Source organism: Macrobrachium rosenbergii, chromosome 8 (genome assembly GCF_040412425.1).
Source record: "Macrobrachium rosenbergii isolate ZJJX-2024 chromosome 8, ASM4041242v1, whole genome shotgun sequence".
Taxonomy (NCBI): domain Eukaryota; kingdom Metazoa; phylum Arthropoda; class Malacostraca; order Decapoda; family Palaemonidae; genus Macrobrachium; species Macrobrachium rosenbergii.
This window is the reverse complement of record NC_089748.1, coordinates 33834231-33857040: the sequence shown is the minus strand read 5'-3', so window position 1 is coordinate 33857040 and position 22810 is coordinate 33834231. Positions and strand designations below refer to the sequence as shown.

Below are 22810 nucleotides of genomic sequence, written 5' to 3'. Positions count from 1 at the left end.
TCAAAGAAAACCAGCTGTTTTAAGGTCTAGAAATGTTTAATCACTTTCTAAGCAATCCATTCTCTTAAATGTTGTGCAAAAATATATATATGTAGTTTTTATATCCCATAGAGCTGAAATGATCATACAGCATCATAGTCTTGAAGCACGTGTTGCATATGCTCGTTATCAGAGATTTTAGTGGCACGCTGTCTACTTTTCTTGACTTTTCTTCTGATGGGCTTCACTTTCGGTCCAGTATCTTGCATAGATTTGATGCCCTGAAAATAGTAAAAAAAAAAAAATATTGTTAAAAGTTCATTTTTAAAATCTAAAATTTACAAAATACACAACTGCCTTACTAATGTCCATGACATTACCTACACACTGGAATGGGGACAACCAAAGATTATTTACCCTAATGACTAACTTCATAGGAATAAGTGACGCCCTATAAGCAAGGTAGATATACGGAAGCCTCTTACAGTATATTACTCATGCCATTTATAACTAACTAACTAACTTGAAGGGAACAGCTATGTAGATTTACCATGTATCTTCCTCTTCCATAGGACAGAAAGGTACAATAATCACTTACTATTTTATCATGATCATGATCGTTCTAATTCTGTGTTCTAGTTAAAAATTTTGTAACTTTACATCAATTAGGAGATACAGGCCCCAACATTAAGCAATGTATTATCTAAAAATATACATACATACAGACTGTACATAACTTTCAACTATACAAACCACTGCTTTACTAGATCATCATCATCACTCAACTGTTTTAACGGGTTTAGATAAGTAATGAGTACTCGTCTGTCTTGCATTCCTTTAGCTTGAATTTCTATGAAGTCCTGGTCTCCACTTGTGCCATTCTCCATAATTTTATGGGTCTTTCCACTGGTCGTTGTCCTGCCTCTTCCAGGCCTATTCTTACTACTTACTGCTCTACCCACATGACATGCCAAAACCATCTATATCTTAGAAACCCTCAAATTACCAAGATGAAATATATACTTGTGAAGGATGACAACTGAGACAATGAAGAAAGCTCTAAGTGGCCATCAGGTTATACGATCACTATTGTACTCTTTCAATCCACTAATAATGTAAAATCACTCTCAATGAGTCTAGGTTTTGAGTCAAAGTCACTAATAGTTTGGCAAGTATGTACCTGATGATTACCCATGGCTCAAAGTTGGTAAAGATGGATAGGATAAGAGCTAAAATTCACAAACCCACCTATTTCAAAAAATATATGGCCGATTAGAATTCAAGGCAGACTAGTCATTGCCTGCTTGGTAATGTATTTCCTATAAAATTATATATCTGAAAGATGCTAGGTTTATTTGTTGTAGTACAACAGATAAGGTGAAGTAGCAGGAAATTAAATACCTAGAGCATCCCAGTTATATAATTTTCATGGCCAACCATAAAAAAAAACTGAAGCAAGATTTTTTTGCTTAAGTATTTGCCCTGCAGGAGGGTACAGCTTACATTGCCATGCAGCACACTGTAGATGGCACTAAAGGTTCTTTGTAGTATTGACCTCTCCTTGCCTGACTATCCAACTACTTACATTCCTCAAAATTGCAAACAAATCCCTGGGGATGTTTAAAAATGTGACTAGGTTGTCCCTAAAACATTTTTTATTACATTTTTATTAAGTAAATAAATCTAAAATACTACAAACATAGAAGAAGCAAGCCCACCTTGGTTTCTATTTAATAGAAAATTATATTCTGAAAGATGCTAGGTCCCACTTGTTGTAGGTAACAACTGGCTCTTAGCCACATAAAATAAGTCTAATACTTGGGGCCAGCCCTAGGAGAGCATGTTACTCAGCTCAGTGATTTGGTTAAACTAAGGCATACTTAACACCCAGCATATTTTTATACGAAAAAAAAGTATACCTTAGTTTTACAGACCACTGAGCTGATTAACAGCTTCTCCTAGGGCTGGCCCTCCTTGCCTAGACTTATTTTACTACTAAGAACCAAAATTGGTTACTTAGCAACGGGACCTACAACTGTATTGTGGAATCCTAAAACATTATAGCGATTATGAATTTCTATCACCAGAAATAAATTCCTCTAATTCTTCATCAGCCAGACGTCCCAATTGAACTCCCAGCCCATCGAATATACGAAGGGAAAGTTGGGCTAGGATATTGAAGAAGTAACCAAACCAAAATTAGTACACTCTAGTTAAAGTTAGAGCAAACTTGCTGAAACTTAAAATCCATAACTAGATCTAAACCCCTTCTAGCATGCCCCTTTGTGAAAGTCACCTTACCTCTAGAGGTTATAAATTAGTCCACTAGCAAAGGAAGCGGTAAGATGAGGGAAACAATTCTTTCAATGACTCAATTATTCAGTCAGGTAAAACTGATATGGATGGGTTTGTTGGGCTGCCAGAGCATCTGGCAGTCCAAGAAATAAAACCTCTTCTCAGAAGACAAACTGGATAGTCTCTCAGAATAAATGTGCACTGAATAGTCTCTCAGAATAAATATGCAGGGTCTCCAGATTATGATGACAGACAAAAGAAGGGTGAAAGTAGTTCCTTGAAGAGGTTAGAAGAGGAGGAGCCACTTCCAATCAACAATACTAAGACTCATTTATTATCATAATAAATCAGTTTAATGAAAATACCTAGTCACATTTCTAGAACACTGCAGGGTTTGTCCATAGGATTTATTTTTGAATGAGATGAAAATTGCAGCAAGGTATAGTTAAAGTTGGAAACCTATGTGGAAAGACAAAAAGGCACATGGAAAGTTTAAGACAGAAGGTGTGGTACTATCTAGTGTAACACCCAAGGCAAACTAGAAGTGGTAACATCTTCAGTATGGAACCCACAAAGTGGACACTTAGAAAACAGCTTTGACTTCTAGACCACCCAAAGGAGGCCCCATGACACCCTCCTTCCTAACTGCTTGTTCAAGACTTCGCCTCTACTTTTACCAAACAAAATTTTCAACTCTGTACTAATCAATTAAAATTCTCTTACATCTGCTTTAACATGAAAATATTATTGATGACCTTTAATGGAAAATGTCCTGGTAAAACTGTGATGTGTCTTGCATCCATCCCCTAAGTTGGATGCTGTGTATAATGTGCAACTGAAGGAACTCCCATTTAAAATGAAATGTTAAACATTATAATATTGTCTTTACAAACAATTTATTAAAAATTTGGCCTTATATCCACATTGTTGTGAAATACAATAGCTAAACTAGTATATGTCCCACAAATTAAAGTTTGCAACGGTTACAAACATAAACATTCAAATCTATGCTATCTATAAAATATGTTTTCTTGAAACCAGTTAACAGAAACAAAGTCCATTCAAAGTTAATCTTGACAAAAGCAAGATAAGTTTCTTTCACACTTTTTACATGTGTATCACTACTATCAGTATGTAGCTAGTGAAAAGTAACTCAGTTTTTTAACATGATTCTAAAAAATATGAAAACTTAAGATTTCACCTTACTGCATATCCCCAAACTCACAATTTCACCTTACTGCATATTCTCCAGTTCGCACAGATCTCAGATACTTTACCTTAAAAATCTGGTTCATTCTTAACATAACAGTGTTACCAATAAGATAAAAACTTTAAAAACTCCATTTTCATAAAGTTAATTGCAAGACAACTTACATCTCAGAAACAGTACAAAATAACGATACCATTTTAATAGTAAATATCTTACCTGTTTATTGAGGTATTCTTCTATATTGTCATCTTGAAGGCCATCAACTGAGGTGTTCCTCCAAAGATTCTGAAATTCTTTCTCAACAGGAAAATGTATTCCTTTGTCATGATAAAATATGATCTGCTTTTTATCAGTCTGTCGTGTAATGCGAAGAATATCTTTCTCAAGTTGCTGAAAAATAATGTCAAGATTGAGAGCATTTCTGTTTATTACAAAAGGAAAATGTACACAAACATTCTCTGGAATACACAGGATTTTATTGCATTCTTTATCAATTTTCTTTTGAATGATGGGCATTTGACATTTTTGGCACCAAACTCAGTATGATAATTTTCATGTGCGCTACCAAATAAAAAAATCACACTGAAATTTGAAATATTCTCCATAATAACATGACATCATAAAAATATTTTTAAAATTTAAATTTGTTTCACAAGCACACACCATTGCCTTACCAGAGCACTAGACAGATTGGACAGATTACTTATATTCAAAGACAGCACTTGTGCTTCCTGGAAGATATGGAATGCTCCTCAGCTGGTAGTTACCAAACAAAGATCAGAATGCCCAAATTTAAATCTTACACTAAGTTCAAATACAAATTTCAGCCAATCAAAATGCAGTGAGGGACCTTGATATAAGACAGTTTTTTACAGCTAAGAAGTTACTGGAAAGAAAATGAAAAACTTTTGATGACCAAGCTGGTTTTACTAAAGGTAGGAGTTGCATGCATTAAACATATGTTGAGACATATTGTGCACTAGTACTGTACAATGTATATGGCTTTTGTTGATTGCGGGAAGGCATTTACCAGTATCCACAGACCCTTATTATGGAAGGTTTTTATCACTATAGCATTCCTGTTAAATATGTAAAGCAAGGGTTTGCCCTTCTCATAGTTTACCATGAAAAAAGTGGTTGGAGATGGAAGAGAAGTTTACTCGAGTAATGATAGAAAGTTGAGGCTTAGAATTTGTAGATTATGCAAAACACCATATGATTTACAAAGCTTGTTGATACAATGCTTCATATATCTAGAGAGAAGGACTTGCAACAAATCTAATAACAGAATATGCACAAAGGAATGAAATAACATTAGTCGGAGAAAGGATTAATGATGTTTCTTTCAAATATTTAGAGTAATTATGTCCAGTGCGGGTTCTCTGGAGTGAAGACTACAAAAGGTAAATTAAAACAATGGACAAGGTGAATAAGATTTGGAAATGAAACAGACTGAAATTGCAAGCAAGAGTAAGATTATACATAAGTCCAGTGTGATTTGTATTGCTACAGAGATATGAATTATGGTATGACAATGAATCTGTCTCTAAATTATTTTGTTGCATTATGAATAAAGCCTGAACATGAATTAGGGGTTGAATGGCATGAATTTATGGCAATTCCTTATGTACATGAGATATGATGAAAAGGATGGCATTAGCTTGAACATTCCCTTACAACCCCTGAGAGATGCGTAACTGCTAGTGTCACCCAGAAGAGGTGGAAGACCTAGACCTACTTGGAAAAGAACTTGACAAAGGGAGACTAGAGATAAGGGGAAATTTGTGGAAGACAAAGTCAAGGAAAGAGATCAGTGGCAGAATTTCACAGGGACTCTTTAAACCACATGTCATTAGAAGGCAATGATGATCAAATATTTGTTTTGGAAAATTATTTATTCAAAAAAAAGTATAGACCACTGCCTCAGTAACTATAGGTGAGCCAATGAAGTCAGACAAAAACAGGGGCCTCCAGTCTCCTTACACTGTTGACATGTTTCCGTTTCTCGAAGGTAACTCACGGATTGTGGACACCCTTTCTTTTGTCTTTGACCCGTTATAATCCTCTGTGGTATTTCATGGTTTCCTTTTCCCTATAAACAGCACAGTTTAGAGTTAAGACTTCTTTTCTAAGCAACAAGTTATCATATAAGAAGGTATGTGACTGGAAATTAAATCACTTTAAAAAATTAATTCCCGTTAACACTCTTTCGTACATCATGTCATTCATAATTTTTTAATGTTTTTTCACATAATCTACATTTTCATTAATTGTACGGCTTATTAGTGTTCTTTTAATAATTAAGGTTTTTGTTGTTTTATATTTTACATATCGCCAGTTTGTCACAATTGTAAAGCACAGGGGTCCGTCCTCTAATGAAAACGATTAACCCAAAGATACTGATCCAAAACCATAATTATTTCCTCCTCACCATCCCCTAAGGGTAAACGTAGATTTGGCAACACCTGAGGAAAGAAGTGTCACATTTTCTTAATACTTCCATATGCTATTTCTAGCAATATATTAATTACAATACTGCCCTCAATTATAATTACATGTTTCCCAAATAAATTCTTTTAAAGAATCATACAGAACCCTCTACTTGCTGATTCTCTAAATGAGGAAAACGCTTGGCACCACTGCTTAACCCTTCCTATACCCTCTTTGGACCAAGGACACTTGACAGACTATAAGTACTGTACCTTTCCAAGAAAGGTGACATAAGTCAATCCTAGTAACAGCCTGTCAAAGGAGGTAAACATGTTGTCTTTGGTTGTTAACTAACCATTCATAGATTTATATTAGGTTCATAAAATCTATAGAAGAGGAGCCAATGTTACTGAGGTTATTCTTCTCATTATACGGGATATCCACTTCAAAGTTAGTCCTGTACTGTCTCTGATAGGAGTGAGGACTAGAAGAAAGAGATGACAGCAAGTTCAGCAATAAGGTCGGCACAAGGTACCAAATTTAACTAGCCAGTCACCACTGCAGGTATAATTAAAATTGCATACAGCAACTGACAGAAATCTTCAACTTGATGCTGTATACACTTGATTTTTTAATCATTAGAGTACTATTACTAACTAATAGCATATATTGTCACAACAAACCTCCACTTCAAAATTAGCCAATGTTCATAATCCTCAAATGTCCTGATGTACGAGCTCCTCTTAAGAGGGAGCATAGTCTCAATCAAGTGACAAGCACATTCTTTTGTGCATCTCATAACTGCACAGTGCTAGTGCCAAGATAAGATCTCCCGTGGTTTTTCCCTCTGACTGGAGTATGATAGTGCTAATTGTTTCCCTTCAAACTTCATTTTGCTGTATTATGCTTTCCCAATGATTAGTGTGTTTAACATATTCCTCCCTGTAGCAGTAGTGGAAAACTATTTTTGGTTAAAGACGATTACAACTGGAAATCATTGTACACTTCAGCAGAGATCTGAGTTATTACAGCCTTTGTTTTATTTTAAGAACAGATCAAAGAATCCTGCTATGCGTCAAGTTTAAGCTGCCTTTTCGTATTCCATTCATGTAGCACCAGTGACCAGAATGGCCATAATATGCAACCAGTTTGTTAATCCCTCTCCTTTGCTGATACAACTGATATTAAAATAGTCACACAGACAACTTCAGCTGTTAATCATCTCCATCCTGACACAATCAACAATACCGCTCCATCAATCTATGCTAGAACCAGAATAACATTAAACAGAACATTTCTATGCCTGAACCTATTCTTGTTTTCAAGGTGAGCCACTGCTTAAGAAAGTAACTACTAAGAAAATTTTTTCCCAAACTGCTTCTCTCTCACTAATTCTCACTGCTTCCTGTAGCTGAGTGAATGTAGTGTTGGCCTGGCATAGCACAGGTCAGCATTTCAAATTCCTACAGAGGAGGTTTGTCTCCATCGATGATGTTGATGATCCAATGTATATATCCATCCAGATTATGAAGCAGAAGTGATTAGGGACAAAGCAGATATATTCACTGGAAGTGATTTTCTTGCTGGTATATTTTTGCAAGCGTTTTGGCAAAGAGTTGACCAACCCCATTCAGTTCACTCACCACTAGCAGAATGCGGTATGTTTGCCTTGCTTTGGCAAGCGCATAAACATTTTCAGAATTTTCTTTAAGTCATATGTGCATGTCATACCCTTTCCATTGATGTTGGTTGTTTTTCTTTTTTTTATCAACTGAGCAACCTTACAGTCTGCCATGTCAGGGAGTTTGGTTACTGTGTATTTAACCCAGACTGTGGTGATTAAGGCTCACATGGTTGTGATCTCTCGTCTTTGTTAGCCTTTAATTATAACCTGGAACTCATTGTCATTTTTTGAGCGAATACAAGGAGATACCAATAGACCTTTCAAAATTCTGTCTATGCAATACTACTTATAAATACCTACAATTTTTCTCTTTTTGTCAAATTGCTGCATTGGAACATGTTCTGATGATGGTGAGGGATCATCCATCCTCCTTTTCTTTACCCTCAGATTTTAAGTACAAAAATCAATGCTCAGGGGTGACAAGAAGCATCCACATACAAAGAACATGCTTTCTCAAAGGAAAAGAATCAGGCACCATCATTTGAATAATTATCAGTTATCAAAACAACGTCAAAAACCATCAACAAAAAGTCAAAAGGTTATGGCACACCACCTGAGAGAGCTGATGCTGACACCTCTTTCGTTAACCACCTCATCACCATGCTTCATGAACTTGACCAGCTTTCACTGAGGTATATCCATAAAAAAGGATATTTGTATCCTCATGAGAACATCAAGTTTTTCATACAAACCACTGAATCACAGTGTTCTTTCCCTTTCCCCCACACTCAACCTTGCTTCCTGGTGGGCATTACAGAATGAAGGGCAGCTGAGGCATCACAGGACTAAGTACTGTAGTGAAGACATCTGGATCTTGTTTGGTGCAAGTTGGTGCAAATGAGCTCCAATGCAATATGAATAATGGTTTACATGGCAAATGTGTTTTGTGTTATAAAAACATTTTTTGACTGATCCAACGCACAGTGATTCAAGAAGCATTTTTCAACATAGGCTTGCATATAGTAGTGATAATTACAGCTTGCTGCCTCACTTTCAAACGCAGGTTCCCATACTATACTATGGATGTGTTTCAGATGTTATGAAGTACTTCTAAGCCTACCTAACATATTAGGAGAATGGACTGCATATGAGTGATGGGCTTCTTTTAAAGAAATATATACAGTACAAGAATTAAGAACAAATGCAATTTTTATACCTATCTCATAAAAAGAGAACACTGAATCAAATTACTAATACTTAATAACGAATCTACAAACCTTCATAATTTTGTCACAATGAGGAAGAGACTCTTGAATGTCATCCAATAAAACACCCCCAAAACCTTTCATATCGTGATGACGAAGGAGTTTGAGCATTGTCTTTCTATCTCGGACTGCCAAAGCAGGTTTAAAAAGATATTTGCTGTCTACTTCTTGAATTTTCGGATTATCTGGGAGGGCTTCATTCACCAACCACTGCAAAAAAAAAAAATTAAGTGAAAAGCTTAGAATTACCAAATAATATATTGGGCTAAAAAAATCTAAACTGACAATGATTTGTGTTTTGGTCACTTCATTCTCAATACGTGAGTAAGTACAGTATATGTGCTTGAATGCAATATTGTTAAGTTTGCATTTGGGATACCTAGACACTGTATATAGATACTGTTATACGTGTATATACATATGCACAGTAACTGATACATCATATAAAGTGAAGCACATGATGAAAATAGCATACATCAACAGAACGACCCAGACATACTGTTACATCATTTACCTGGTCGAAAGTCCAGGTGTACATGCATCATTAATGGCTTGTGTTTTTTTTTACTTCTGTTGCCTATACTGTGCTTAATTTACTATTAAAATTAGTTACCTTGCATTTTTAAATATCTGTTCCTTCGTAATACATACATTTTATATATTTGGTATTCACTTAGGTTTGATGTACTTAACACACCATAGCAACTAGTTCTCCCACCCTAATATCTTTTGCTTATACAAGTTGAACCTCTTTCATTCTGAGTTCTCATGATTCTGCACATTTTTTTGTCAACATCATTATTTTCTCAAATATACATACATTCCTATATACAACATGTATTACTTACCATATGCATGTCTCTGCTTATGAAATGTTTAATGCATAAAGGAAAAGTCACAAGAAGACAAAGAATGTATACTTGAAATATGTATCCAGATAGATATTAAACATCAGTGAAAAACTGGATCTTCATACTAAAATGTTCATACAATCTCATGACTATATCTAACAGTTATCAAAATCATTAGGTACTTGGATCTAGATATTGAAAAGAGAAATTCAATGGAAACATAAACTTTCAAATGTATCTGAACTATTTCAAGTTGTTTGTTTACTTCACTGCTATGTTTGAAAGTATCAGAATTCCTTACGTACATCTACATCACTAATGTAAGAAATGAACCTACAATGATAATTCTATTACAGCCCAATGAACCTACAATTCTATTACAGTACAAAAATTTTAATATTCTCTTGATTCAGGAATACTATACTACAAAGCAACCAAAGCAATCCAGCTGCAAAATTAACCCTGTACAAATTCCTTGCAAGATCAGAAAAGCACCTGAGGAAAACAAGGGAACCAGCTTCAAAAGTTGTTGAATGAAATTTAAATCCCAAAAGTTAAAAATGCTACATAACCAGAACTACCAAAACAAAAGCACATCTGAAAACCGAATACCTAAGTATAGTAATTCATAAATCCCACAACCCTACTAATAGATAGTTTTTGATGTGCTGTTACCTGTTAGACAAGATTATTTATTCTCTCTCCTGTGAGTGCTATGATCTGTGCCTCAATGATCCAGTTAAAATATCATATACTCAAGTCATTCAAAAAAAAACTACAATGTTTCAGAGCTGCCTCATATAATACATTGGTAACCTTTCAACATTAATTCTTAGCATTAAAACAAGAAATAATTCTGAAGCATTTCAAGTCAATATAAAATATGCCTGGTTCAGTTAGAACACACAAACGATTTATATACCTGCTTAACTTTCGACCCAACGTTAAGTTGGTTTGTCTCATCTAATATTTCGTCAATGGAGAGAGGGTGAGTTTCGCCATCTTGATGACGGGCTTTCATGTGCTTGACAATTCTGGCTAAGGCCGTGAATTTGTGCTGCCCACCACCAGACATACTTTTGTACCTAAGAATATCAATGATTTAATTACACGCACTTCACACTTACAAAGATAAGCTACTTTACTTCAACTGATGTGATGCAGTAGAGAAAAAAAAAAGTTTTTAATCCAACTCATTACTACTACTTTACTCACTTTGACTCCTTTTCCAAGTACCATGCCATGACCTGTGTTTATACTACTGTAAACTGTGTAGTACTGTTTATTGTACTTTGCTCCTATGATATCCATGAGCAGATATTAATCACATTTAGCATGGCTTACCAATGGCACAAAATCAAAAGCATAATATTTATAAGAAATTAAACAACACACTGAATGCTGATACAATGTAATTTTTTCATTCTAATCATGATTTAGCTTACATGAAGATTAAATGTCAAGAGAGTTTTTCAGGATCTATAACTATTCAAACTGTCTCTATTTTCACTTTACAATTAATCTTCCAATGTGTTTATCTAGTTACAAATTATGAAAAATTACATGCCTGATTCTTAACGGCTGAGGTATTTCACAACAGACAACAGACTTACCCCCCAGTGTCAGTTGTAGGAGGCTTACTTGCAGACTTCTTTTTGGCCGAGTCAACATGTGAACTTTCAGTTTTACGCTTCTTAACTTCAACACTGAAAAATACACGGCAAATTTAGACACAAAATCAGGGGAGTGCAACAAAACACTTTAAACACAGCTTGCTCAATAAAGAAATAAAACTCTATAAAACTTACATGAGTTCTTTTTGGGATATGAAAAATAAAATTGAGGAATACACTTATAAATATCTTTTTGAATAAATCACCATAAAATGGCAGATAACAGTGTACTGACATCTATTAGACAAGTGTTTGCAATTAGAAAAACATCCCAAAACAAAGGAAATACTGTAATGATGATTGCAAGGATGACTGTAAACTTCAGCACTGTATTGCAATAGCACATTTATACAAATACAGTACCCTGTATCATGTATGTTTTCTTTCCCAAAGATAATGGGGGGATCAGCATAATTAACAAAAAGTAGGAACCTGCCATTTTCTTCCAATATACTTCACTGACGAATACTGTACATACCAAATTCAAAATTACACTTTAATTATACCCACTGAACAATTCCCAAGTGAATCAAAAATATTTAAACTCTACCAATTAATTTTTCATAATCCTCCTAACCGACGAATAAAGAAAAATATAAGTAACATCCTTAACCCTTTTAACCCGGACTAATAATTATGACACGCGAGCCCATGCCTACATAAAATTGCATGTTATTTTAGAAAGGTGGGTCTTTCTTTCCTGTCACTTATCGTTTGTTAATTATCTCCCAAAATATAGGTTATTATATATCAATTTAAAGCTTATGAACTGTACTTAAATTGAAAATATCAGAACTGATGTTCCCTGTAGGATTAAGGGTTCGCTGTCAGGCATCAGCAGACAACAGACATCAGCTGACGACAACAAACATGACAAACGCATTACGAAACCTTATTTACGACACTGTCCGAACCTTTCACTCTTATATAGCACAATCTTTATTCTCTATGTCATAATTGATAACTAAAAAATAAGTGTATCTTATGCATTTCTACTATAATATCACTAAATTTACATATATACATGAGATAATCACTTGAGACTACAGCCATGCGTGAACTTGAAAATGCAAACAAACACGAGATTTCTGGGTAATATGGCTGAAAGATGTGCTGTCATCTGATTGGCTTTCTTGGAAAAAGGAGGGAGATGGTCAGCCAATAAAAGTAACCATCTCCTGATGTGGGCTGGGCTTATTTAAGCGCGTAATTTGAAAGTGACTATATATTGCCACACGGAGTAAGCAGTAAAAACCAGTATATGGCCTCACGGGTTAAAAGGGTTAACATCGGTAATTAATGCTCATCTGTAATTATGTGCCTTTTGTTCTACTGGTAAATGTCAATATCTCATGCATATGCTTGAGTACTTTAGTTTGACCTAGTATCTTCCATTTTACATCAAGTCTTCACTAAAAGTATCTTATCTGTTCTATGAATTTTGTATATTTCCTATTATGATGTTTCATTTTCTGATGTAAAGTCTTGAAAAGATTTTGCTAATAACCTACCATGCGTCTCGAACCATTAGGAGCAATTGTGCAATATGACAGAAAAGAAATAATTAATCTGTTGGCAGAATAACTTTAATAATACTACCATAAATAGGAATTATGTTTGGTAAGCAGCTCTCTGTTCCTTGTCCAACCATTCCACATAACCTATTAGTAATTTTCACGAGACATAACAGCTCTCATAAAACAAAAAAACTGACATATATAAAAATAAAATTTAAACAGTTCACCTAGAAATTTTATAATTTAGTCTATAATTAATTTAGCAGCTATTGGGAAAATAACTGTACTTACGATGGATTGGCAATGGCACGCCTCATAAAGGCCTCCTTTTCTCTCATCAGTGATCGGTCCATTTTGATGGGATCTGAAATTAAAATTTAAATATAATATAAAGAAAATATAATGGAAATTATATCCATACAAACTGAAATTAAAATTTAAATTTAGTATACAAAATATATAATGGACATTATATCCATACACACCTAGTTAGAATATATTACCTGTCAACAAACTGTTTTTTCCTGGTTCTTTATGCTACTGGTTCCATCAAATCAACTACTGTATAGGCAGTCCCCGGTTTATGACGGGGGTTCCATTTTTACGCTGCGTCGTAAACCGAAAAATCGTCGAAAATCGTCAAAAATCCTAGGAAAACCTTACTTTTAATGCTTTGGGTGCATTGAAAATGACGTAAACTGCATTTTTATTGTTTTTCATCAAAAAAAAACTCCAAATTTTGATTATTCTGCCCTTTTGGAGCCATATTTCTTCCATCGGATCGGCGTACAACGTGTCGTAACCCCGGAATATGCGTCGTAAACCGGGAAATAATTTCTGATGAATATATTTGAAAAGTGTCGTAACCTCGGAACATCATAAGCCGGACCCGTCGTAAACTGGGGACTGACTGTACTTTATTTTCAATACATGACCTTATAATGCTGCAAATCATACATTTTCAAGGCCCTGTGCATTTGCTCTTCACGGAAATAGACTATTGCAAAATTCTATTTAACTAGTAAGAGGGTCTAAAATAAAACTAAAGGTCTGAAACAAAACCAAAGACCGTAAAATCTGTTGAATCACAACACAACAGCAACATAAAACTTCCACAACAAGAATGATACAAAAAATAAGTTTTAGGATTTTACTCCTATATACTAACCTTGATCTGATTAAAGTTCGAAAACCAAAATCTTGGATGGAATGTGACCATGACTAATGTGACTACCATTAGGCATATAAAGTAGAGTACAGTGTACTACAGAACTGCTTACATTTAAAATTGAAAATCAGTTAAATATGTAGTTGGACAGAGAAACAAAAGTATGGCATTAGTTCATGTCCTAGAGAAGAAAGGCCTAAAACTAAAATATCTGTTTATAAAAACGTATCCACCTTAAGTTTATACATACTGTGCCTGAATACCACACACACAAAGAAAATAAAAGGATACGATAAAGTTGTAACGTTGTGTTTATAAAAAATAATCTTGAACACCAATGTTATATCACCATCATTTATGCTTTTACATCATAATTTTGCTTAATTGGGTTAGACATAACCTGAGCTCTCTACTATCCTCTGTGTTGCATACCTTCCATCTGAAATGCCAGCTGGTTTTCATCGCCACCTTCCACCTTTTCACACAATTTCCCTGGCATTCTAGACAGCCTTCATCACAGCAGTTTCATTTCTATTACATTTTTTACTTGCTATTCCTCAACTCTTTTCATCACATTCAATTAATTTCAATCAGAGAATTCAGTCTACTTTCCAGTCTACTGTAGTCTATGCTATTTCCAATATATAAGTTTGGGTTTAAAGTAGCTTCAGAGGGATATTTGACAGTTTTGTTTGTGTCTGTAGCTTGTCTGGGCTAGATATATCATTATTCTGTTCTACCAAAATGTGATCCACCCTTGGTCTGATGTAGCCTAGGTTATCTGTTGGGTTGAAAGTAGTTCCAGAGAGATGTTTGACAGATTTCCTTGTGTCTGTAGCTTGGCTGGGCTAATGAAAACAGTCTAGGTTCAGATGCTTTTAAGAACAGTGTTGAAGTGAAGTCACGGTAAAATTGTGGGCAAAACTCAGCCATAAATTCACACATTAACAAGACATTAATAATACTTACACAGTAGGTACAAACCCTAAGTTTTGTAAGACTTACTCATTTTGGATTAGACTAACTTGTTTTGGATTAGGCTAGCCTAGTTGATATAATTTTCAAACACAGATTCCAAACACTCATAATATTTGCATTATACAATTACTGTATGTAATGAAAAATTGTTACTACCATAATAACAGGAAAGAATAAGACTTCCACGAGTTGAACAAAATACGATGATGTTAAAACTGTAAGCATGATAGTGAATGTGAAAAGACAGCCTAGTGGCTAACCAAACCTAATATTCCCTACTATAACTTGAGAAGAAATGGTCTTTACATACTGCTTGAACTCAGTTGAGTCAAGCGTGTTGGTTCAGAACTTAGGTGCCCTTTGACGCCAAAATCGAACTGCCATAAAAATTCAACCAACCAAACTTTGCTTGACAACAGAATTATCAGTACTAACCAGACTGATTGCCTATGGCATCCAAAAATCCTTGTTATAAACTACTGTCCTTCCTATAATAACTGACAGAGGTAAGCGCTCAGCACCAATAATTCAATTAACCTTTGGCCCTCTGGGGGCTCCAGCCCAAGCACATTTATTTCCTGTCTACAGACTGTTATTGGGCCTGTCTTGTCTTGTACAGTCAAAACCTAAGGTTTCACCCTAGAACTCACAAAGGGTGCTGGTGGCCCCTTGCAAGTTGGGGGCGAGAATGCAACGTCAAGTTGAGATGAATTCCTGTAGGCCTATTTCACTTCTAAGATTTATAGCGGTCTTGGCCACATTAGGATGGTGGGAGGTCCTAGGGGTGTGAAGGGCCCTTTCAGATAGGATCTGGTACCTCATGTTAGGTCAGTAAGGGGAAGGTATGGTTAGGATGCATTCATGTAACTAGACTTTTGACATTTCTGTTCTCTAACTTACAAGCTAAAGAGCTCTGTAACTGATAAGAGATTAAAAAACAGGAACCTTGTGCTACCCTAGTCCGACTGTTTATCACGCGGTTTCCCTATTTTAGAACATTCCTATTGGAGTAATTCACTCATTTTTGGTTTCCCCACCCCAGTCTCCTACCAGGGGTCTCCTATAACTGTTGTATAGGATAGGGATATACGGGACTAAAATAGAATATAGAATTTAAGCCAAAGGCCAAGCACTAGGACCTATCAGGTCATTCAGCACTAAAAGAGAAACTGACAGTAAGTAGGCTTGAAAAGTGTAACAGCAGGAAAACCTTGCAGTTGCACTAGGAAACAATTTTAGAGAGGGAGGAAAGTAAGATGGACAAAAGAGAATATGAACGGAGGTACAGAAAAAGAAATGAGAGAGGTCGCAGCTAAGGGCCGAAGGGATGCTGCAAAAACCCGTAAGTAATGCCTACAGTGCACCATGTGAGGTGCACTGACGGCAGAACTAAGCAAGAGCTCCGCATTGGGTATTACTCTGGAAATTGATTTTCCCTATAGTATTTTGGTTTGCTTATTAAGAATTTACCGTTATTTTTTGTTGGTTGACTGTAATTAACCTGTAATTAACCTTAGAAGTTGTACATTGGCCATCCCGGAATGCTATTGCGCATGCGCAGTGTTATATGGGAGTTTTTGGTGAAAAGTGGACTTTCCTTCACTGGGGGTTTGGGGGCTCCGGCCCCTGACTAAGCAACACGGCATGCTAGGTTAGGTTAGGTTAGGGTACATTAGGCTGACAACACTGCCTTTTATAACAGGATTCCTTAGCCAATCCCTTCTTAAGCATTTGGCTCCCTAATGACTTGTGAATGCATGGAACCACTCTATAACAACAACATGGTGGTCTGGTATACCTCCCAATGCTTCCAAAACTCTGTGTCCCAAAGAGTCCCCAACTATGTTGGGTACATATGAGGGTAGAACTAAGTAGTATCTCTGAGGCAGCGATTTCACTCTAACTTAACTTTTTCTCACAAAATTTCATCCAACAAGCTAGGGGACCTGATGGGAAAGTGGGGTTATGGGTGGAGTATACCTCCAGGACAGGATGATTTGCTCCCCTGCCTGTTACTACCCTACAATTTAAGGGACCCCTAGGGAAAGCGAGGTCATGGGTGGGGGGAAACCACAGGGGGTGAGAAGGTGACCAAACTTTACTGTATACGGCAATACAGAGACAAAAAAACCCTTACACAAACATAGGAGGAACAAGACGACAAAGGTAGCCATTACAAAGACAAAAACTTACACTACTACTGCTATTTCGAATGCTACCATGCATGCGCACTCTTATAGGGGAGCTTTTGGTACATAGGCTGACTCCTTACTGAGGAAAAAGGGGGGCTGGGGTGATAATGTTCGTTTCCGGTCGTTCTAAGTTTCAATTTTGCAAAATGCACTTAGGGACACTTGATTCCCCAGGGGCTAGTACTGAACTCAGTGAAATACATTTGAAACCCCAGGGGCTAGTACAGGACACGGCGAAATACATTTGAACCCCCAGGGGCTAATACTAAACATGGCGAAGGGGGTTTCTGGAGGAATTGAGAAGTTTTTCCCGCCACTGGAGGGGGTGTGGGGGTATTCATACGCAATCCTCACAGGTTAGACCACCGTCTTTCCAACTGTTGCACCCGCCTGTTTGCGTTGGAATGGCTCATAAGTATTTTGTTTGAGTTCACCAGCTGATTCCTTGCCGTATGCTCCTCTGAACCTGTAACACGCCACCCTTTGGCCGTTACCTGCGAAAACTCTTACATCACCTGCCAGGAAATTAATGTATTTTGTTATGGCAATTACGAGATGAGATGTTAATTCAAATGCGTCAAGATTGCGGCCTTTTAAAAACAAAATGAGAGAATTTTAGCCCCCAGTGTCGCAGTGAGTGCAGGCTGGACATTCAGCAAAAAGCATTCTGCTCCCCCAGAAACAGGCTCGGAGTCCTTAAGGTAAGTTTACTGGTGCTTGGTTTCTTAGTGTATCAAATTGTTTTTTTTTTTCCAGATTATTTTATGAGTTTGGAACTCCTGCGGACTGGTTGGTGCCTTGGAAATTGGTTTTCCCTAAACTTTTAGGGCTGTTGGTAAAGATGACGTTTTGTTTTTTGCCAGCCTGTTACAGTATTCTTCCTAATGCGTTCCTACCTACCCCCTGCACCCCACCCCGTTTCCTCGGTGACGTTATCTTTTGCCTCTGCGCAAAACCCTCTGCCTCCCCACCCCCTGCCGCTCCTCACCTTCCCCTGCATTTTGGGGGGATGTGAGCAATCCCTGCCTCCCCCATGTTCCTCCCCCTCCCTCAGCCACACCCCCCTCAACAAATGGCTCCCTGGCGATTTACGCTTCCAGAGTGCGCTTCCACAGTGCAAACATGTCTGCTACATTTGTGCATGTTCTCCCTCACCCAAAACCCCGAATTCCCACAGTCCCCCTTTACTGCGTCTCCTTTATCAGCAACCCTGAAAGTACAGGAATAACCAATTTCCAAGGTAAAAACAGGTGCGGAGCTAATACTTAGAAATACCAAATCAATTTGCAAGGTAACAGGGTAAATGATCGGGGTCGAGACACATGGGTGGCAGAATTTTCAATTTTCACTCTATATTTAATTGGAGAAATAACAAAAAAATTAAACCTTTAGGAAAACCTTTCAAAAGATTGAAGCTTCATTAACAAAATGAGCTATAGGAAACTGCCATACGAACTAAAATAAGCATGTGAAGTCTTCGTAAAATAGGTGTTGAAGGCAATTTTTAATCCAATATGGCATCTTCCCAAAGACTGTGACAAAATGAATGGCATTGGACACTTCCTTATAGCGTTCATTTAATGGTGTACTGACACTAACTGCGTATATATGTAATGTTTATAGATATTACTCAAGATTTTAGTTGTAATCAGCATGATAAAACAACATTTTGTTGCCTATACTAGTGAAAATATGAGACATGGAATTCCCGTCTGTCATGTGGTTGAACTTAAGTGCATTTTTACCTTTAATCCATGGTTTTATCCTTGATGACATCACAACTGAAGCTCCACAGTGCTTATTTGATTGTAATTATGCAAATATTTTTCTTAATTTACTCAAAATACCACTTAGAATACATGAGAATGTTTGTTTACAGTACTTTACTCCATCAAAGTAGCGAAACTGTGGCGGGAACAATTTTCCAGCCTTATTGTACATCTGGCTGTCACAAACATACGAGAGCGGATGATGCATTAGTGAACTGTTGACGATAGAAATGTAGTATTTTGTTGTTAGGACTTTTCTTTTATTCAAGTACATATTACTATGTATACTTCTGAGACATGTAACGTGTACATATGAGTGTTACCGCTTTGGCAAAAATGCAAAAAAGTTGAGTATGACAATTTGTCTAGAACTGGTACGAGAGTCAAGATGCCATGACGTCAAAATACAGGACTGAAATAATGGTTTTAAATCCAAAATTATTACTTAAAACACCATTATATTTGAAAAACCTACACCTATATATAATACACTGTATGTAATATATATTAATTCATAAAAAAAATAGGAAAACACGAAAAATAGCTACATCCTAATGTTCACGGCAAAAGCGTTGAAATTTGTCTCAGGAATCTGGTTTGCTCCAACAGCAAATATTTTCAAATGAATTATAATGAATACGTAATACATTTACTCAATTTATAACCTTCTTCTAGTGTTTAGCTACCTAGTTATTTAAGTGTTATCTAGCGCTCTGGCGTCCCAAAAATTCGCTAGAGTTCCCCGTCCAATCCCCAAAAAGCCAGCGTTTACCACTGATGTCAAGGAAACAGTGTCAGCATCTATGGGTACATACATTTTGCAAATTTAACACAAGAAATGGGCAGTTTGTTTACACAACTGACTCGGCAAATATCGAGAAGGCGCCACTCGTCCACTTTTAAAGTGTTTGGTAGAACTATAATGTAGCTCCGCGTCGCCGACGGCACTATAACTTGACTTTTTCTACAGTTTTTTGGTTTCTAATTATAAATTTACCTTTCACTTTTGGCGCTCGAGTCTAATTAACCTGTAATTAACCGCCCGAAGTCCATCCAACAAGGGGTTTCCATACGCGATCTTCACAAGACAGAGCACGGGTACGTCTGTTTCAAACGGTTCATATCCTGTCTGGCAAGTGCAATAACTTGTTAACGTATGGGTACCCAACCACCCCGGGCCAGTACTAAACACGGTGAAGGGACATTCCATTTGGCCGACAACAAACAGATGCACCACCAATATCAGAACCCGTAAAAGTGTAGAAAAAACCAGTTGAAAAGGTAAAAACAGGTGCAGAGCTAATATATAGAATTACCTAGTGTTTTAAGTAAAAGTTTCAAGAGCGACATGGCCAGTAAATTAGCACCACGCACAGCTAAATCTTAATGAACCTCTGTTTAATCGGAAATATGCCATTATTTTGCAATTTAGGAGACAACTGTTACTTTGATAGGAACATAGAGGTCTTGGCGTGTTGTGTAGGGGGGGGAACAAGTCTCACTGATGCTGATGGGGACGCGTTCAAATGCATTTTCTGGAAGTGTCCAAACAGCGGATGAATGTCGCAGTGTCTCACGCTCCGACCGTTTACCCTAGTCAGTAAAATATTGCACTGACTGCACTAACCCCCTTTTCTGGGACTCATACACGCAAAAACGAGTGGTCTGGCCAACAATAATGGTCAAAATACAAAAATACACGAGGTTGGCAGTTGGGAAAATGTTTCACTTATCTGATGAGAAATTGCGGTATGGCCTAATAGGGTATGCCTACGATAGTACCCTATTGGCTTGCCTACTAGGTTTGAACATGGCTTGACTTTTCTAGAAGTGTACTGGCGTGAAGCATAAGCAGCTGGCCAGGACAAGGTCAAAGCGGCTTAGAAAGACCAATTTAAAAGTCCTAGTCTCCATTTAAATAAACGTAATCCACACTCCACTGCAGTATCCTATTCTTGGCAAGGCCAAAATTAACTTATCTTGGGTTATTCCAAGGTTCCCTATGTATTTAAACGAAACAAACTCTGAGATCAAGGGAATTCAAACGGCAATAAAATGGAAATTTGCAGAGAGAATTCAAAATTACCTGTAGAACGTAGACAAGTCAAGAAAATACTTAGGATCGGCCAGTCTCCGCTTGCAGGTTTCGCCTCACTAACGTAAACAAAGGTTCGACAGACAGACCAGAGTCTGAGGAAAAGTTACCTTGGGTACAGTTCAGATATCTGCTCTAAATTCATCTTTATTTTGATGAGACCCTGTAAAAAATCCGTGATTAATCTTTATTTGGGTAATTTTTATTTGTCCATATTCGTATTTCATTCGATTATCTCAAATATTATCATATGGACGTTTCTGAAAATAGCATCGAAGGTTGGACCCCAGGAAAAGTTACCTTGGCTACGGTTCAGATATAAGGCCTAAAATCATCTTTGTTTTAATATGACCTGGTCAAAGCTCTGAGAGTAACTGTTATTTGTCTCATTTTTATTTATACCTACTCACATTTCATTTGATAATCAGAAATATTATCATTTGCATGTTTCTGAAAATAGCATCAGGGTTTGGACCCCAAGAAAGGTTACCTTGGCTACGGTTCAGAATAAGTCCTAAAATCATCTTTGTTTTGATATGACCCGATCAAAACTCTGAGATTAACTCTTATCTCATTTTTATTTATCCATGCTGAAATTTCATTCGATGATCAGTAATATTATCATTTGAATGTTTCTGAAAACAGCATCAGAGTTTGGACCCCAAGAAAAGTCATCTGGGGTACGCTTCAGATATCTGCTCTTAAATCATCTTTGTTTTGAAGTGACCTGGTCCAGATCTGTGATTAATCTTGACTTGTCTCATTTTTATTTATCCATATTCGCATTTCATTCAGTTATCAGACATATTATCATCTGAACGTTTCTGAAAATAAATATGACCGTGATCAGATCCGTGTCGAACTGCACGAGAAAAATAATTCCAGATTATGTGTATCTTGGTGTATCGTAAACGATTTGCTGACGTTAAAATGTTTTTATGTGACAGACCTTCACAACATCCCGTTTTAAAATGCAACAACTCTTCTCAGTATAGACGAGTATTTATTGATGGAGTTAAGACCCAGTAAGGGTACAGAGTTGGAAAAAAGACGTTTGAACACAAATAAAAACGAACCCAACTTTTAGCCCAAAGTAAAAGCGAAAGAAAGATGCTGAATGAGATTTTTGCGAGTGAACCAAATAGATTTATAAAAGAGATTCTTGGATGCAGCGCTTTGCTAACCAAATGAATAAATAACCTCTAAATTCAATATAACGTAACTTTTCGTTAAACTAAAAACCAAAGTTTAGTATGATGACGCTTACTAACATACATCAGAGAAACGAATTTATAAAATAACGAAATCAATATATCATACTCAAGGGCTAACAAAACATTAAATGACAGGCAAAGATTTGGCTGAAATTCTTAGTTTTAACTAAGCCTTGTTAATGCATATTTCCAAGTTTAATTAATGTCTCTTATAGCCAGAAATTAGGAACATAACTTAGACTATGTGATTTACCGTAATAGTTAGATGTCAGATACTAATAAGAGTTTACCTAAGACCCTTTTAGTTGACTTTTCCATGGGACTGGAGATCTTCCTTGAAATTAATCCACACCTATCAGTAATAAGCATACTTTACTACTGACAAACAATTGAGGTACCAGAGAAAAGGCAAAATTACTGAAGTACGTTGCTGACGTGGATATAATATTCCTGCTGGGGATCTGAAGAGATTTTAGGACATGTAAAGGGTAGGAAGACGTGATTACACTGGCTTGTTTAGTGACTCCTTCAGATACCTGGGACTTCAAAT

At 36.6% G+C, this 22810-nt stretch overlaps 1 protein-coding gene across 1 annotated transcript; it reads right to left on the bottom strand.

Moving 5' to 3' along the window:
* Positions 1-17: 17 nt before the first annotated feature.
* TfIIEbeta (transcription factor IIEbeta) lies at positions 18-21162 on the bottom strand. The gene is made up of 7 exons (XM_067107395.1): positions 21038-21162; positions 13136-13208; positions 11268-11360; positions 10577-10739; positions 8816-9013; positions 3701-3874; positions 18-260 (listed from the first exon to the last, which is right to left on the bottom strand). Exons 2-7 carry the CDS (start codon positions 13195-13197, stop codon positions 123-125), a joined length of 828 nt encoding a protein of 275 aa, XP_066963496.1. The 5' UTR covers positions 13198-13208; positions 21038-21162; the 3' UTR covers positions 18-122.
* Positions 21163-22810: the final 1648 nt, after the last annotated feature.

Excerpts from the sequence above, each read along its gene's own strand:
- TfIIEbeta (XM_067107395.1), bottom strand. The coding sequence starts at position 13,197 with ATGGACCGATCACTGATGAGAGAAAAGGAGGCCTTTATGAGGCGTGCC. Across the intron at positions 9,014-10,576 it reads TTGGGTCGAAAGTTAAGCAG|TGGTTGGTGAATGAAGCCCT; the intron begins GTATATAAATCG and ends TTTTTTTTGCAG. Across the intron at positions 3,875-8,815 it reads ATTGTGACAAAATTATGAAG|CAACTTGAGAAAGATATTCT; the intron begins GTTTGTAGATTC and ends ATTATTTTTCAG.